Source organism: Podarcis muralis, chromosome 10 (genome assembly GCF_964188315.1).
Source record: "Podarcis muralis chromosome 10, rPodMur119.hap1.1, whole genome shotgun sequence".
Classification (NCBI taxonomy): Eukaryota; Metazoa; Chordata; class Lepidosauria; order Squamata; family Lacertidae; genus Podarcis; species Podarcis muralis.
This window is the reverse complement of record NC_135664.1, coordinates 77,996,579-78,013,873: the sequence shown is the minus strand read 5'-3', so window position 1 is coordinate 78,013,873 and position 17,295 is coordinate 77,996,579. Positions and strand designations below refer to the sequence as shown.

Below are 17,295 nucleotides of genomic sequence, written 5' to 3'. Positions count from 1 at the left end.
CTTTAACCTTACTCCACCTCTTCCGTCTCTCCTTTCTCCTCTGGGTCCTTCTGCCCCCCGGGGTCTCCTCCTTTCTGGACTCTTCTGACGCTGACCCCCCTGACTCCTCCCCCTCTTTTCGGCGGGCTTTGGGACCTGGCTCCCTATCCGGGCTGCCAACTGCGCCACCCTCCTGTACATTTGAACTTGGCGCTCGCGCCCAGCCTTCAACCTTCCTCTTGACCGTTTCCTCGCTCCCCGATGGAGGCGTGGCCAATCCTGACTCATGTCCTCCCACTGGCAGTGAGCCGCCTGATCCCGATACCTGGGACTCCTCCCCCCTACTGTGCTCTGGTGGGGAAGCTGGTCCTGATTTCCAACTGCTGCTCTCTGAGTCCCCTCTGGACCCTTCCTCCTGGGGTGTCCCCCTCGGCACCCCCCTTGCTCTGACCATGGGAGCCTCTTTCTGTGAATCTTCCGATTCGCTGGAAAGACTCAGAGACCTCGGACCGCTGTCATCGCTAACATTTCCTTCGGATTCCTCCCCCTCGCTCTCTATTTCCTCCCTTTCCTGTGCCTCTGCTCCTGAGCCCCTGACATCCATCCCCCCCTCGAAGCCCCCCCTTCCCCCCTCCCCTCCTTCAGGTGTGGGTACAGGGTGCTCCGTCGTTGTGGGGGTGAGTGCCTGATACAGTTCGTCCCCCGTGGCGTGCATCCAGCCGGATAAGTCTGGCTCGTCCTCCGTGCTCTCGCCGACGTCGATCTCCTCCGCTTCCATCTCTTGGCCTCCGTGCTCGAACCCCAGGTCCTCCCCCAACACGTTCATGTCCGTCTCTCCCCCGGTCTCCTCTGGGGACGTTGCCTGCCAAGGACCCCCCAGCCACTTCTTGGGCCACTGCTCCTCTGGTCGATCGTCCCACCAATAAGAGCGGTCTGAGGCAGACCCCGAGGGTGATCCCTCCGGGGAACGTGCGTCTAGTGCCTGTTCCTCGTCCGAGGTGAACCCCTGGAATGTGCTGGCTGAAAGTGTGGGTGTGAAAAGCCAGTCGTCGAAATACTCGGCTGGCATGGGCCTGTGTGGGAAAAGGGCATGAAACTCGTCCTTGAGCAGCGGCTCGTCCAAAGCATAGTCCGGCACCCAACTGTTGGCGCTGGCCGGGGCACCTTCTCTGGCTAGCAGATATTCTACTCCTTCTTCCCCCCATCTCGAGTCTAAAATCTCTGTGACCTCGTTGATGGGTTCCCCCCTTGGCGACCCCCCCCCTTGTGGGCATTTCCCTGAGCGGGTCTGGTGCCGTGCCTGGCTCCTGAAATCTGTGAGGTGCTTTGTAGGGCGTGAGCACTGATCTATGGAAAACTGGGTGCATTCTGGATCCCTCCGGAAGTGTCAACCGGAAAGCCACTGGATTAACCTGTGCCTCGACTTGGTAAGGCCCTAGCTGCTTATGTCCGAGCTTCTTCTTCGCTAACGATCTGGCCGGCACTGCCTGGGCTGCTAACCAAACCCAGTCTCCCACCCCTATGTTTTCCCCAACCCTTCTGTGTCTGTCAGCCTGCAGTTTGTATGCGTGCTTTGCTAGTTCTAACTGCCTCCGAAGCTGTTCGTGGACCTCCTGCAACTCTGATGCTAAGGCTTCCGCTGCCTGTGGCTCCCCCTCCCCCACTCTCTCTCTTCCCGGGAAGGTTCTGGGATGCCTCCCATTGTTGGCGAAGAACGGTGTCACCCCCGTGGACACGTGCTTCGTGTTGTTGTAGGCGAACTCGGCGAGCGGCAGGTAGTCCACCCATGTTGCAGGCTGCTGATTTGCGTAGCATCTCAGGTACTGCTGCATGACGCCGTTGACCCGCTCCGCTTGTCCGTTGGTTTGCGGGTGTCTCGCCGACGCTAGGTTGATCTTGACGTTCAGGATGCCCATCAGCTTCTGCCAGAAGTTTGAGATGAACTGTCGCCCCCGGTCGGACAGAATAGACCGTGGTAGACCATGAACTCTGAACACGTGGTCTATGAACAGTTTGGCGGTCTGTTCCGCCGTGGCCACCTTCGCACACGGAATGAAGTGGGCCATTTTGGTGAACATGTCCACCACCACTAGCACTGCTGTCTTGCCCCTCGAGCTGGACAGATCCGTGACAAAGTCCAGGGCCACCCTCTCCCATGGTTCGATCGGTGTCTGCAGTGGTTCCAGCAGTCCCGCCGGCGGATTGTGCACTGACTTGGCCCTTTGGCAGGTGTTGCACCTCGAGACGTAATCCGCGACTTCCCCCCGCATCTTGGGCCACCAAAAATCTCTGGCTACTAACTCTACAGTCTTCTCTTTGCCAAAGTGCCCGGCGGTGGGTGCGTCGTGCAACTGCTGCAGTACCTTCGCGCGGAGGTCGTCTCCCGGTACGTAGAGGGCCCCTTTGCGGATGAGCAATCCGTCGCGTATCTGGAACTCGTCGTCCTTCGCCGTGCCCCTGTGCACCTCCTCCATCTTTGCTTGCGCGAAGGAGTCCTCCTGCAGCGCGCGACGTACAGCATCCAGGTCCACGGTTGCCGAAGCGCACGCCCACGCTTTCGGTGCGAAAATGTGCTTGGCCGCCGCTGGTGCCGCCTCCTCGAGGTATTGCGGCTTCCTGGACAGTGCATCCGCCATGACGTTGTTGTCGCCTGGGATGTACTCTATCCTGAAGTCGAAGTCTGCAAAGAACTCCGCCCAGCGTATGTGCCTCTGGTTCAGGAACCTTGCCGTGCGCCAGTACTCCAGGTTCTTATGGTCTGTGCGGACCTGCACTGTGTGTTTGGCTCCGATAAGGAAGTGCCTCCACGCCTTGAATGCTGCATGAATGGCTAGCAACTCCCTGTCCCAGATGGTGTAGTTCTGCTCCGACTTGCTGAGCTTCCTGGAGTAGAAGGCGCACGGCCTCCAGTCCCCATGCGGGTCTTGCTGCAACAGGACTGCTCCCACGGCCCTGTCTGAGGCGTCTGTTTCAACCCTCATCGGTCTGCTGGGATTTACATGCAGTAGCTGCTCTTCGGACGAGAAGAGACGCTTGAGTTTCTGAAAGGACTGCTCCGCTTGCTCCGTCCAGATGAACTTCTTCTTCTTGGAGCTGAGCGTGTCGGTAATGGCCGCCGTCTGCATAGCGAACCCCTTGATGAACTTGCGATAGAAGTTTGCAAAGCCGACAAACCGCTGGACCTCCTTCCAATTGCGCGGGCTCTTCCAGTCCAACACTGAGCGAACCTTGGCGCTGTCCATGGCGAGCCCCTTGTCTGACAATTTGTAGCCCAGGAAATCCACCTCCGTCATGTCGAACTGGCACTTCTCCAGCTTGGCGTACAGTCTGTGCTCCTGTAGTCTCTGCAGAACTTCCTTGACGTCTCTCTCGTGAGCCTCCTGCGATTCTGAAAATATCAGGATGTCGTCCAGGAAGCAGACGCACTTCTTGTAGAGGAGTCCCGCTAACACGTGATGCATGAAGGCTTGAAAACAGTGGAAGCCATTTTGTAATCCAAAAGGCATAACTTTGTATTCATAGGTGCCCAGGGGCGTGAACATGGCCGTCTTCCACTCGTCGCCCTCCCGTATGCGAATAAGGTTGTACGCCCCTCGCAGATCCAACTTGGTGAACACGCGTCCTTTTCGCACCGTTGCGAGCAGGTCATCGATTTTGGGCATGGGGAAGGCCGTGGGCTTGGTTTTCGAGTTCAAAATCCTATAGTCCACCACAAGCCTTTTTTGGGGCGTGTCTTTTTTCTTCACAAAGAATACGGGACTGCCCCCCACTGCCCTGGACTCCCGGATGAAACCGCGCTTCAAGTTGTGATCTATGAACTCCCTGAGTTCCTGCAGTTCATCTTCAGACATGGAATACAGTTTCCCGGTCGGCAGCGTCGCCCCCGGCAGGAGGTCAATCTTGCAGTCATAGGACCTGTGGGGAGGTAGCTTGTCTGCTTCCTTCTCGCAGAAAACCTCCAAAAAAGCTGCGTACTTGATGGGCACTGCTTGCAGCGTGCCTAATTGCAGCTGTGTGTCATCCTCTTCCCCTTCCGGGCTGGGCAGAATGCAGTGTTCTGCACAGTAGGAGGAGCCGAAAGTCAGTTGGCGCTGGTACCAAGCCAATGCTGGGCTGTGCCTGTGCAGCCAACTCATGCCCAATACTACAGGCGTGTCCAACAGTTGGGTGACATTGAAGCTGATGACTTCCCGGTGATTTCCAATTTGCATCACCATTGGCGGCGTTTGCTTCACGACCTGCCCCCCGAGCAATTCCCTGCCATCCACCGTGACAACCTTCAGGGGCAGCGTGGCTGGTAGTAGCGCTATGCTGTGTTGCTTAATGAAATCCAGTCCTATAAAGTCTGCGTTACTACCAGAGTCAATGGTAATTGGCACTTCCATTGTGAGTCCATTGGGTAGCTGGAGCGATGCGGTGAGCTGCACTACTGGTTTGGGCGGGAGGGGGTCTGTGGGCTGCAAAATCTCTGGGGACTGCTTCACTGACTCGCCTGGCTGGGCCCCAGTGCCTCTGCCTCCAGCCAGACTCCGTCGTTTCCCTGCTGTGGTTCTCTCTGCTGAGTTGCTTCTGTTACCGTCGCGGAGGCTGCAGTGTGCTTGTGGAGCCTCTGGGGACACTCTTTCGCCATGTGCTGAGCACTGTCACAGATGTAGCACTTCCTGTTCCCTCTAGGAGGCTTCGCTTTGACTGCTGCCGGTGTTAGGGCTCTGGTTGCTGACTGAGCCCTGGCACCTCCAATCTCCATCGGTTCCTCTCCCCCTCCCTGCGGAGGCGTGGATTGCGCACGCGCTGCATCCCTGGGAAAGAGGGAAGGGGCTCTCGCTGGCGCGCGTCCCCAACGCCCTTTGTCTTTGCTCCATGGACGTTCTTCCAGGCGCACCCCAATCGTCAGCGCCCTCTGAACGACTTCCTGAGTGCTCTGGGGTCTCTCCCCCCTCGCAATTTCGTCTTTTACAGCTCCATTCAACCCTTCCCAGAAAAGGTCTCTGACTGCAGCTGAATCTTTCTCCCATCCCAGGGCATTGATCAATGCAAAAAAAGCGGGAATGATACTGCCTCACAGTGGCCCTCCCTTGTTTCAGCCCATGTATCTCTTTCCTGGCGATATCAATGTCTATATTTGATAAAAAACACGAATCCATCGCTTTAATGAAGGCATCCGCACTTCGGAGCGCCGGATCCCTATCTCTCCACAGATTGCGCAGCCACGCTTTCGCTTCTCCATGCAAATGAGATAAGATAAACCCCACCTTCTCTTGCTCATCTCTAAAGTCTTTATCCAGCAGTTGCAGCGCAAACAGCACGTCTGCTCGGAAGTTGGGGTACTGCTGTAAATTCCCATCGAAATGAGATACAAGGCTGCCTCCTCTTTTCCCCAGCCCAATTCCCTCTGATTTGGGTCCCGGTTGCCCCTGCTTAGTAAGCACTTCCAACCTGGCTTGGAGATCCTTGCAGGCTGCAGCCGCTTCGTCTTCCCTCTTCCTGGATGCGAGTATCTCGGCGTTGAGTTGTGTCACTGCATTTTGCAGGGCTGCTATTTGCTGTTCGGTAGTCATCTTGTCTGACTTTCGTGAGCTCGCGAAGCACCAATCTTCGCCCCTCGCTGCGCCCACTCACGCTGCGAGGTTTTTGGTGCAAAAAGGAGACGGAGCTTACTGTCAGAGCCGCCTCCAGGTCCCAGCTCACAGAGGACCAACGCTAGCCGGCAGTAATGTACAAAAGTCTTTATTGAAGTACAGTTTCCATTTTCAAGCCGCAGCGCGCAGCTCTACGTCTTAGAAGCTAGACCGGCGAAGCTCCGTCTGAGTCTCCACCCCATGTACACCAACTTAAGACTCTAACCTTACTCCACCTCTTCCGTCTCTCCTTTCTCCTCTGGGTCCTTCTGCCCCCCGTGGTCTCATCCTTTCTGGACTCTTCTGACGCTGACACTGACCCCCCTGACTCTTCTCCCTCCTTTCGGCGGGCTTTAGGACCTGGCTCCCTATCCGGGCTACTCACTGTGCCGCCCTCCTGTGCATTTGAACTTGGCGCGCGCGCCCAGCCTTCAACCTTCCTCTTGACCGTTTCCTCGCTCCCCGATGGAGGCGTGGCCAATCCTGACTCATGTCCTCCCGCTGGCGGTGAGCCGCCTGCTCCCGATCCCTGGGACTCCTCCCCCCTACTGCGCTCTGGTGGGGAAGCTGGTCCTGATTTCCAACTGCTGCTCTCTGAGTCCCTTCTTCCTGGGGTGTCCCCCTAGGCACCCCCCTTGCTGGAAGCTGGTCCTGATTTCCAACTGCTGCTCTCTGGCCCCTTCTTCCTGGGGTGTCCCCCTAGGCACCCCCCTTGCTCTGACCATGGGCGCCCCTTTCTGTGAATCTTCCGATTCGCTGGAAAGACTCAGAGACCTCGGGCCGCTGTCATCGCTAACATTTCCTTCGGATTCCTCCCCCTCGCTCTCTATTTCCTCCCTTTCCTGTGCCTCTGCTCCTGAGCCCCTGACAGGGAAGAATTTGCTGAAATAACGAATTAAACTAGAATACAAAAGGGGAGGTGTGAGGACGTTCAAGAATTAAGCAAATGAAAAATTGTAATTGGAGATTTGTATTTTTTCTTTTCCTTTTAATTTTTATTTTTTATTTTTTGGGCTAGGGTTGGGGATTCTTTATGTATTGATGAAAATTTGAATAAATATTACTTTAAAAAAATAAATAAAATAATAATAATAATCATTTTTCATTCATAACATTCCAATTAATCACCTATCAAATCTTGCCACATCATAATACAAATAATAAAGACAATTATACATTCCAAATTAAAATTTTTGAGGGGACTTCCCATGTTCTGGCTGATCGGGAGAAATGTTTTTTTTACTTGTTCCTACTTTTTCCTCTCTTGTTTTTCCCCAATTTCATATTTCCGATCTTAACCCATTGCCTTATCACCCCAGTCACTGGTATCAACTTTCAATTGTGTTTAACAAATCCATATTCTCTATTTGGCCTCTTTTCTCTTACTGATAGAGAACCTACATAAGGAATTCTATACAGGCTCTTAGGTACCCCATAAGGGATAAAGGAGAAGTTTTTTTTCTTATAACAGGTAGGTAGCCGTGTTGGTCTCTTCAGATACCATGTGCATATCAGTGTGCATGCACACGAAAGCTCATACCAATAACAAACTTAGCTGGTTTCTAAGGTGCTACTGGAAGGAATTTTTTTATTTTGTTTCTTATAATAGTTGGCTTTGGCATTTTGGCCTGGAGAGTCAGAAATCACATCACACACCAGGTTCCTGTGGCTCAGGCAGGCCAAGGGGTGATATTCCTGAGGATTAAGCAAGTTTCACCTAGTTCCAGCCACAGTTTACACAAAACATTTGCAATGGGCAAACCACAACCATTAAGGCCGAGGAGAGGAATCCCTTCAGGAACTTCCCTGGATGGCTTTCTGCCTCCGTGGGGTCTTTCGGAGAGCCAAGATGGCTTTTGGATTTCTCTGCTGCACTGCTCTAGACATGTGGTTTCTATACTTATGTATGTGTGTTTGCCTTGTGCAATTATCAATGCGGGTGGCGCTGTGGATTAAACCACAGAGTCTAGGGCTTGCTGATCGGAAGGTCGGCGGTTTGAATCCCTGTGACGGGGTGAGCTCCCGTTGCTCGGTCCCTGCTCCTGCCAACCTAGCAGTTCAAAAGCACGTCAAAGTGCAAGTAGATAAATAGGTACCGCTCCGACGGGAAGGTAAACGCCGTTTCCGTGTGCTGCTCTGGTTCACCAGAAGCGGCTTAGTCATGCTGGCCACATGACCCAGAAGCTGTACGCTGCTTCCCTTGGCCAGTAAAGTGAGATGAGCGCCGTAACCCCAGAGTCAGCTACGACTGGACCTAACGGTCAGGGGTCCCTTTGCCTTTACCTATTCTATATTTGAGACCCTTGAATTTCTACACAGAGGATGAGCACGCTAAACACCAACTTTCTGACTGTTTGAGAGAGAATTACTGAATTTAAGACCGAAGCCTTATTAGGAGTCGGGTCGGGATAAGCCTGGAGAAAAGGAGACTGAGAGGCAGGACGAGAGCCAGTGTCTTCAAACACTTCAAGGACTGCCCCTTGGAAGGTTTTCTGCTGCCCCAGAAGGCAGGACCTGAACCCAGGGCTTCAAGTTACAAAAAGGGCGATTCCGACCCAACATCAGGATCAGGCTTCTGACAGTGATTGCTGTTTGACAGCGGAACGGATGACCTTGGGAGATGAAGGACTCTCCTTCCTTGGAAGCTTTTAAGCAGAGGTTGGACGGCCATCTCTCAGGGATTCTGTCACTGAGATTCCTGCCGTCCAGGGGGTTGGACTAGATGACCCTTGGGGTCCCTTCCAACCCGACAACTCAATGACGTTCATCTTAATGCCCGTGAAGTCTTCCCTCTCCTCCCCAAACCCCCCAAATCTTGTCCTGCCCTCCATATACACACAGATGCACCAACTCTGCGGCACATTTTTGCAAGTAGCAGAACTCAAAATAAATGGCTGGCAACGATCATAAAAGGGGGGGGGGGGAAACCCACTTTATTCTCTTTGGGAAAACAAAAATACAGAGTTGTCTTTATTTTCCACACAGTGGATGGTGTTCCCTCGGGTGTCCCTTCCGCTGGAGCAGCCTGGATCCCTGTGGAAGAGCCTGAAATCTCTTGCGTGGGCACAGGGATCAAGCCCTAGATTTCTCCACTCAGGCAGAACCAACAGCAAAATGCCCCCCTGGCAAACCTCCTTGAGCTGGATGAGCAAAGGCAGGCTCTGTGCGCACCGTCAGAGGGGCTTCCTAGGAGCACGATCTCCCGTGGGTTTCCATCAGTCTCTCTGCACACAAAAAGTCCCTTTTGGCAAGTCCTCCTGGGCCAGCCTCCGGCCTCCCCAGCTAGTTCTCTCCCGCCTCATCATAGACGGGGTTGACGTAAGCGCCACTCTTGGGCTCTTCTGCAAAGTCCTTCTGACTGGTGGGCGGCCACTTTGCGTCCTCCTCCAGCTGCCACTGCAGCTTCCGGTACTGGCTGGAGGAGCGGAAGCGGAAGAGGGCCTTGATCAGAAGCCAGAGGCGGTGGTTCTGCAGGATGCCATCCTACAAATGATAATGATAATGATAATGATAATGATAATGATAATGATAATGATAATGATAAATAATAATAATTTATTTATACCCCGCCCATCTGGCGGAGTTTCCCCAGCCACACTGGGCAGCTTCCAGTGAAGAACATGGGAGCATGAGAAAGGGGCCCATCCATTCTTAAAAAAACCAGAAGCATTTTTACTTGGTATTATATGCCAAGGTATTAATAGACAAGATGTCAAACTGTTCTTATATGCAACAATAGCGGCAAGAGTATTGTTAGCCCAGAAATGGAAGTAAGAAGAAATTCCGACCAAAGAAGAATGGCAGACGAAATTAATGGACTACGCAGAACTGGACAACATGACAGGAAGGATTTGAAACTTGCCGGACCAGAGATTTACAGAAGATTGGAAGAAGTATATGAATTATTTGAAGAGCAACTGTAATCAACAAATTACGCTAGTAGGACTACAAGAAGTTTTGTAAGGAGAAATATACAAAGTCTTACAAAGTAGAAAAAGATAGAGATATTGGTTATGAGTTTGAAATGTAATAGGGAAAATAAGAAATTCATACTAAGAGATTAGATTGGAAAATTTTCAGGCAGGACTGATGGAAGTCAAAAAAATTGAAGAAGATGTAAAAGTACCGTATTTTTCGCCCTATAGGACGCACTGTCCGATAAGGCGCACCTAGTTTTTTGGGGGGGAAATAAAGGGGGGGAAATTATTATCCCCCCAGGCGCGGGGCTGGGGCGGGGGAAGCCCGAGCTTCCCCCGACCCCAGCCCCCAAACAGGCAGCTCTCTGCAAGCCGTGGGAGCCCAGCGCTGGCTCCCGCTGCTTGCTGAGAGGTCCGCGAAGCCTGGACGTGCTGAGCTCAGTGCGGGCAGGCTTCAGCATGCAGGCAACTCTCCACAAGCAGCAGGAGCCCAGCGCTGGGCTCCCGCTGTTTGCGGAGAGGTGCGCGAAGCCTGGAGAGTGCGCACCGACCCCTCTCGCTCTCCAGGCTTCAGCGAAAGCCTGCATTCGCCCCATAGGACACACACACATTTCCCCTTCATTTTTGGAGGGGGAAAAGTGTGTCCTATAGGGCGAAAAATACGGTATGTTTAATTAAAATGACATGTTAAAAAACTAATAAAAATGTATATATATAAAAGAGAAAGGGGCCCATCCAGTCTAGCATCCTGTTCTCACCGTGGCTGACCAAATGCCCCTGAGAGAAACCCACAGGCAGGGTCCGAGCGCAAGAGCATCTTTCAAGCCTCCTGGCCTTCCAAAGCAGAGCTGCCTCTGATCCCAAAAGCATCTGGAGGCATCGAGGCTGCAGCGTTTTATGGGGGGAAAGTTGCCACTTTGGGAATTCAGTGGCTAGTTTAATCACTGGGCCAAGATGGTTTAAGGCTATTGCACCGATCCTGGCCCGACTGCACCGGCTGCCACTTAGTTTCCGGGCATCATTCAAAGCGCCGCTTTTGACCTCTAAAGCCTGAAATGGCTCAGGACCACCATATTCCCCACGTGAAGCAACCTGGATCCTAAGATCATCTTCTGAGGCCCGTTGTCGTGTGCCTGCTCCGCAAGAGGGGTGGCCCCATGAGAACAGGGCCTTTTCTGTGGTGGCTCCCCGCTTGTGGAATGCTCTCCCCAGGGAAGTTCACCTGGCACCTCCATTACACGTGTTTAGGCACCAGGCGAAAAGGATCCTCTTCAACCAGGCATTGGGATGAACAACATGCTATGCCCTTTAAAATGTGTTTGGGGTAGGGGGCTTATTGGGGTTATTATTAGGATTAGGATTTTGTGTCTTCATTTTGTATTGGTTATGTTGTAAACCGCCCTATGATTTTCAGATGAAGGGCAGTATATCAATTTAATTAATCATCATCATCATCTGTTGGTGAGCAGGAGGAGGATGCTGAGCCCGAGGGATCGCTTTCCCGACCCTCTTTAACCCCCCAAATCTCCTCCACATCCCCTGAACCACCACCAGCAGGTTCCCACAAGCACTGGGAGGAGGGAGCGCTCTGCTGGAAGGGAAAACTCTGAGCCAGTTCCTGGGGAAATGAAAAGCTGTAGCTCAGAGGCTGAGCGTTGGCCTTGCAAGCAGAAGCTCTCAGGTTCAATCCCCGCTGGGACCGAGAGACCCCTGCCTGAAACTGTGGACAGCTGCTGCCCGTCCGTGTAGACAGCGTTGGGCTAGATGGGCCAGCAGCCAGACTTGGCGCAAGGCAGCTTCCTGAAATCATGCTCGCCTGCTCACCTCCATGAAGAACGAGACGGAGAAGGCCACCAGCAGCATCAGCAGCACATAAACCCTCCAGATGGTTGGGGTGCAGTTGACGGTGACCAGTGGCCAGAGGGTGGTGTCCTCATAGCTCAGGACGGAGTGCTCCGGGGCCGGGGCGTTCCTGGCTGTCCCATTGCCCAGGGACACAGGGTGGTCTGCAGTAGGGCACCCCCTGGAAGGAAGACACACACCCCACCCGGAGTTACTTCCTCTGCCTCATTGTCCTGGTCAGATGCAGGTCACAATGAAGAGGCAGAGGCAGATGCTGGCCAAGTTAAATCTTCATTCAAGGAAATGGCAGGCAACTCAGCCTAGTGGTCTCAGCAACCCTTCCCAGCAGGTCTTGGCCCCATGGAGCAGTTGCCAGGCTGAAGGTCCCTGCCTTCCACCTAAGGCTCCTCCTCTCCTGGATGTTTCCCAAGCCGCCTCAAACTGCGCCTGAGAACCTCTGGTCTCTGTTCTGCTTCCCTCCTTATTCTGGGAGAACAGGGGAAGGGGAGCTTGTGGGAATGTTCAGGGTAGCAAGAGAGGATATATTGTTAATTAATGTCAGGGGTTCAGGAGCAGAGGCACAGGAAAGGGAGGAAATAGAGAGCGAGGGGGAGGAATCCGAAGGAAATGTTAGCGATGACAGCGGTCCGAGGTCTCTGAGTCTTTCCAGCGAATCGGAAGATTCACAGAAAGAGGCTCCCATGGTCAGAGCAAGGGGGGTGCCGAGGGGGACACCCCAGGAAGAAGGGGCCAGAGGGGACTCAGAGAGCAGCAGTTGGAAATCAGGACCAGCTTCCCCACCAGAGCACAGTAGGGGGGAGGAGTCCCAGGTATCGGGATCAGGCGGCTCGCCGCCAGTGGGAGGACATGAGTCAGGATTGGCCACGCCTCCATCGGGGAGCGAGGAAACGGTCAAGAGGAAGGTTGAAGGCTGGGCGCGCGCGCCAAGTTCAAATGTACAGGAGGGCGGCGCAGTTGGCAGCCCGGATAGGGAGCCAGGTCCCAAAGCCCGCCGAAAAGAGGGGGAGGAGTCAGGGGGGTCAGCGTCAGAAGAGTCCAGAAAGGAGGAGACCCCGGGGGGCAGAAGGACCCAGAGGAGAAAGGAGAGACGGAAGAGGTGGAGTAAGGTTAAAGTATTAAGTTGGTGTACAGGGGGTGGAGATGAGGCATCTGAATATAGACTGTATTTTTAATCAAGGTTTATATTGACTTATATTTTGATCAGGTTCATAAAGTCTAAAATGGGCTTAAATTCACAAATGTTTCATGCCAGGCAGAAGACCAGCTGCTTAGAGAACCTTGGCAATGTTTTCCTCCTAGACAAGGGGCCCCTTGATTTATAGCAGAAAACAATTCTCAAAGTCGTAAAAAGGGAATTACAGGCTAAGAGCAAGGTTACAGACCCTACATAATTAAGAGTTGGTAAATAGTAAAATAATACCAATGTGCCTCCCAGTAAAATGAGCCAGATCTTCTTCCTAAGGTTAAAAAGGCCAAGAGCAATGGAGAAGCATCTAGCTGGCAGAAAGAGAGCATTTTTGGGAAGTCTTTTCTAAAGCTGTTTCTTTCTTAAACTGAGAGAGTTAAAGGGCAATAAATGTTGGGAAGAGCTAATGGGAAAAGCCGCTGGCTGAAGGGGGGGTGTAAACTGAAGAGGCTCCTTTTGAAGCTGTTTTTTACTGAGTTCCTTTTTTACTTTACAAAGGCCTTATTCCTTTTAAAAGGCTACCTATGTTATGTATTAAATATATTGGCTTAAATGTAATTATGCAAAGGATTTAAGAAATGCTAGATTCTTATTTCATATAGTTGTAAGAGTTGTATTTATCCTGAAATTAAGTCAGCCACCAGCCTAGCCCCCCTGCCGGACAGGGGACGCCATCAAGCGCTCCTGATATATGGTTGTCAGGCATTTGTTTGGAAACCTTCAAATGAAGGAGATCTTTCAATGTTGATGTGAACTCAAGATCCTTGACATATGTTTAAGATAAAAATTTAAGATTAACCATTTGTTTTAGAAGGCAATAGGGCAAGGAGGGCAAGAGGTGAGCTGGTAATTAAGATTCCTTGTTGAGACACATGTAAGATATATTACTACTTATTTGTCATTTATAGATGTAACAATATATAGCTCTTTGTGTTCCATATAAGGACAGGAGGATATGGGTGTATCTTTTGTGATTGGATATAGCAGGCAGCCAATAGGAATTTCAACCAGGCTGATTGGACAGAGGCAGCCAAAGGAGGAGCAAGGGAGCTGGGCTGAGGGAATATAAGTGCTGGCCATAATGGCAGGAGGCCAGGCCAGAGCTTGGTAACCATATACCACTGAGCCTCTCATTTATTTGTCTGACAAATAAATTATTATTTTAATTTCTCTATTGCTGCGTTGAATATTTCATTCCAGCTAAGCGTTAACCACAAGCAGGGTGCTACAGAGACTCAGATGGAGCTTCGCCGGTCTAGCCTCTTAAGACGTAGAGCTGGGGCGCTCCGGTTTGGAAATGGAAACTGTACTTCAATAAAGACTTTTGTATATTACTACCGGGTAGCATTGGTCCTCTGTGAGCTGGGACCAGGAGCCAGCTCTGACAGTAAGCTCCATCTCTAGTTTTGCACCGAAAACCTCGCAGCGTGAGTGGACGCAGCGAGGGAAGAAGATTGGTGCTTCGCGAGCTCACAAAAGTCAGGCAAGATGACTACCGAACAGCAAATAGCAGCCCTGCAAAATGCAGTGACACAACTCAACGCGGAGATACTCGCATCCAGGAAGAGGGAAGATGAAGCGGCTGCAGCCTGCAAGGATCTCCAAGCCAGGTTGGAAGTGCTTACTAAGCAGGGACAACAGGGACCCAAATCAGAGGGGATTGGGCTGGGGAAGAGAGGAGGCAGCCTTGTATCTCATTTCGATGGGAATTTACAGCAGTACCCTAACTTCCGAGCAGACGTGCTGTTTGCGCTGCAACTGCTGGATAAAGACTTTAGAGATGAGCAAGAGAAGGTGGGGTTTATCCTATCCCATTTGCATGGAGAAGCTAAAGCGTGGCTGCGCAATCTGTGGAGAGATAAGGATCCGGCGCTCCGAAGTGCGGATGCATTCATTAAAGCGATGGATTCGTGTTTTTTATCAAATATAGACGTTGATATCGCCAGAAAAGACATACATGGGCTGAAACAGGGGAGAGCCAGTGTAAGGCAGTATCATTCCCGCTTTTTTGCCTTAGTCCATGCGCTGGGATGGGAGAAAGATTCCGTTCCAGTCAGAGACCTTTTTTGGGAAGGCTTGAATGCAAATGTGAAAGACGAAATGGCAAGGGGGGAGAGACCACAGACCACTCAGGAGGTGGTACAGAGGGCGCTGTCAATTGGGGTGCGCCTGGAAGAACGTCCATGGAGCAGAGAAGAAGGGCGTTGGGGACGCACGCCAGCGAGAGCACCTCCCCTCTTTCCCAAGGATGCAGCGCGTGCACAATCCACGCCTCCGCAGGGAGGGGGAGAGGAACCAATGGAGATTGGAGGCGCCAGGGCTCAGTCAGCTACCAGAGCCCTAGCACCGGGAGCAGTCAAAGCGAAGCCTCCTAGAGGGAACAGGAAGTGTTACATCTGTGACAATCCGCAGCACATGGCGAAAGAGTGTCCCCAGAGGCTCCACAGGCACACTGCAGCCTCCGCAGCAGTAACAGAAGCAACCCAGCAGAGAGAACCACAGCAGGGAAACGACGGAGTCTGGCTGGAGGAAGAGGCACTGGGGCCCAGCCAGACGAGTCAGTGAAGCAGTCCCCAGAGATTTTGCAGCCCACAGACCCCCTCCCGCCCAAACCAGTGGTGCAGCTCACCGCATCGCTCCAGCTACCCAATGGACTCACTATGGAAGTACCCATTACCATTGACTCTGGCAGTAATGCAGACTTTATAGGACTGGATTTCATTCAACAACACAGCATAGCGCTACTGCCAGCCACGCTGCCCCTGAAGGTTGTCACGGTGGATGGCAGGGAATTGCTAGGGGGGCAGGTGGTGAAGCAAACGCCTCCGATGGTGATGCAAATTGGGAATCACCGAGAAGTCATCAGCTTCAATGTCACCCAACTGTCGGACACGCCTGTAGTATTAGGCATGAGTTGGCTGCACAGGCAAAGCCCTACATTGGCGTGGTACCAGCGCCAACTGACTTTCGGTTCATCCTACTGTGCGGAACATTGCATTCTGCCTAGCACGGAAGGGGAAGAGGATGACCCGCAGCTACAATTAGGCACGCTGCAAGCAGTGCCCATCAAGTACGCAGCGTTTTTGGAGGTTTTCTGCGAGAAGGAGGCGGACAAGCTACCTCCCCACAGACCTTATGACTGCAAGATTGACCTCCTGCCGGGGGCGACGCTGCCGACAGGGAAACTGTATTCCATGTCTGAAGACGAACTGCAGGAACTCAGGGAGTTCATAGATCACAACTTGAAGCGCGGCTTCATCCGGGAATCCAGGGCAGTGGGGGGCAGTCCAGTATTCTTTGTGAAGAAAAAGGACACGCCCCAAAAAAGGCTTGTAGTGGACTATCGAATTTTGAACTCGAAAACAAAGCCCACAGCCTTCCCCATACCCAAGATCGACGACCTGCTCGCGACGGTGAGAAAAGGACGCGTTTTCACCAAGTTGGATCTGCGAGGGGCGTACAACCTGATTCGCATATGGGAAGGCGATGAGTGGAAGACGGCCATGTTCACGCCCCTGGGCACCTATGAATACAGGGTCATGCCCTTTGGATTACAAAAAGGCTCCCACTGTTTTCAAGCCTTCATGCATCACCTGTTAGCGGGACTCCTCTACAAGAAGTGCGTCTGCTTCCTGGACGACATCCTGATATTCTCAGAATCGCAGGAGGCTCACGAGAGAGACGTCAAGGAAGTCCTGCAGAGGCTGCAGGAGCACAGACTGTACGCCAAGCTGGAGAAGTGCCAGTTCGACATGACGGAGGTGGATTTCCTGGGCTACAAATTGTCGGACAAGGGGCTCGCCATGGACAGCGCCAAGGTTCGCTCAGTGTTGGACTGGAAGAGCCCGCGCAATCGGAAGGAGGTCCAGAGGTTTGTTGGCTTTGCTAACTTTTACCGCAAGTTCATCAAGGGGTTCGCGATGCAGACGGCGGCCATTACCGACACGCTCAGCTCCAAGAAGAAGAAGTTCATCTGGACGGAGCAAGCGGAGCAGTCCTTTCAGAAACTCAAGCGTCTCTTCTCGTCAGAAGAGCAGCTACTGCACGTGAATCCCAGCAGACCGATGAGGGTTGAAACGGACGCCTCAGACAGGGCCGTGGGAGCAGTACTGTTGCAGCAAGACCCGCAGGGGGACTGGTGACCGTGCGCCTTCTACTCCAGGAAGCTCAGCAAGTCAGAGCAGAACTACACCATCTGGGACAGGGAGTTGCTAGCCATTCATGCAGCATTCAAGGCGTGGCGGCACTTCCTTATCGGAGCCAAACACACAGTGCAGGTCCGCACAGACCATAAGAACCTGGAGTACTGGCGCACGGCGAGGTTCCTGAACCAGAGGCACATACGCTGGGCGGAGTTCTTTGCAGACTTCGACTTCAGGATAGAGTACATCCCAGGCGACAACAACGTCATGGCGGATGCACTGTCCAGGAAGCCGCAATACCTCGAGGAGGCGGCACCAGCGGCGGCCAAGCACATTTCGCACCGAAAGCGTGGGCGTGCGCTTCGGCAACCGTGGACCTGCATGCTGTAGGTCGCGCGCTGCAGGAAGACCCCTTCGCACAAGCCAAGATGAAGGAGGTGCACAGGGGCACGGCGAAGGATGCCGAGTTCCAGATACGCGATGGATTGCTCATCCGCAAAGGGGCCCTCTACGTACCGGGAGACCACCTCCGCGCGAAGGTACTGCAGCAGTTGCACGACGCACCCACCGCCGGGCACTTTGGCAAAGAG

At 52.8% G+C, this 17,295-nt stretch overlaps 1 protein-coding gene across 2 annotated transcripts in view; it reads right to left on the bottom strand.

Annotated features, from left to right (window-relative positions):
* Positions 1-8,583: 8,583 nt before the first annotated feature.
* Positions 8,584-17,295, bottom strand: part of LOC144329026 (putative cation-transporting ATPase 13A5) — a 31,409-nt gene continuing 22,697 nt past the window's right edge. Inside the window, exons 1-2 of one of the 2 annotated variants that reach the window (XM_077935427.1) lie at positions 11,339-11,774; positions 8,584-9,080 (exon numbers count right to left, since the gene is read on the bottom strand). In XM_077935427.1, coding sequence (XP_077791553.1) covers positions 8,880-9,080; positions 11,339-11,377 — 240 coding nt within the window. In that variant the 5' untranslated portion in view covers positions 11,378-11,774 and the 3' untranslated portion in view covers positions 8,584-8,879. Of the gene's footprint in view, positions 9,081-11,338; positions 11,775-17,295 lie in introns of those variants that run through there. The other variant, XR_013394463.1, reaches the window with a different exon arrangement.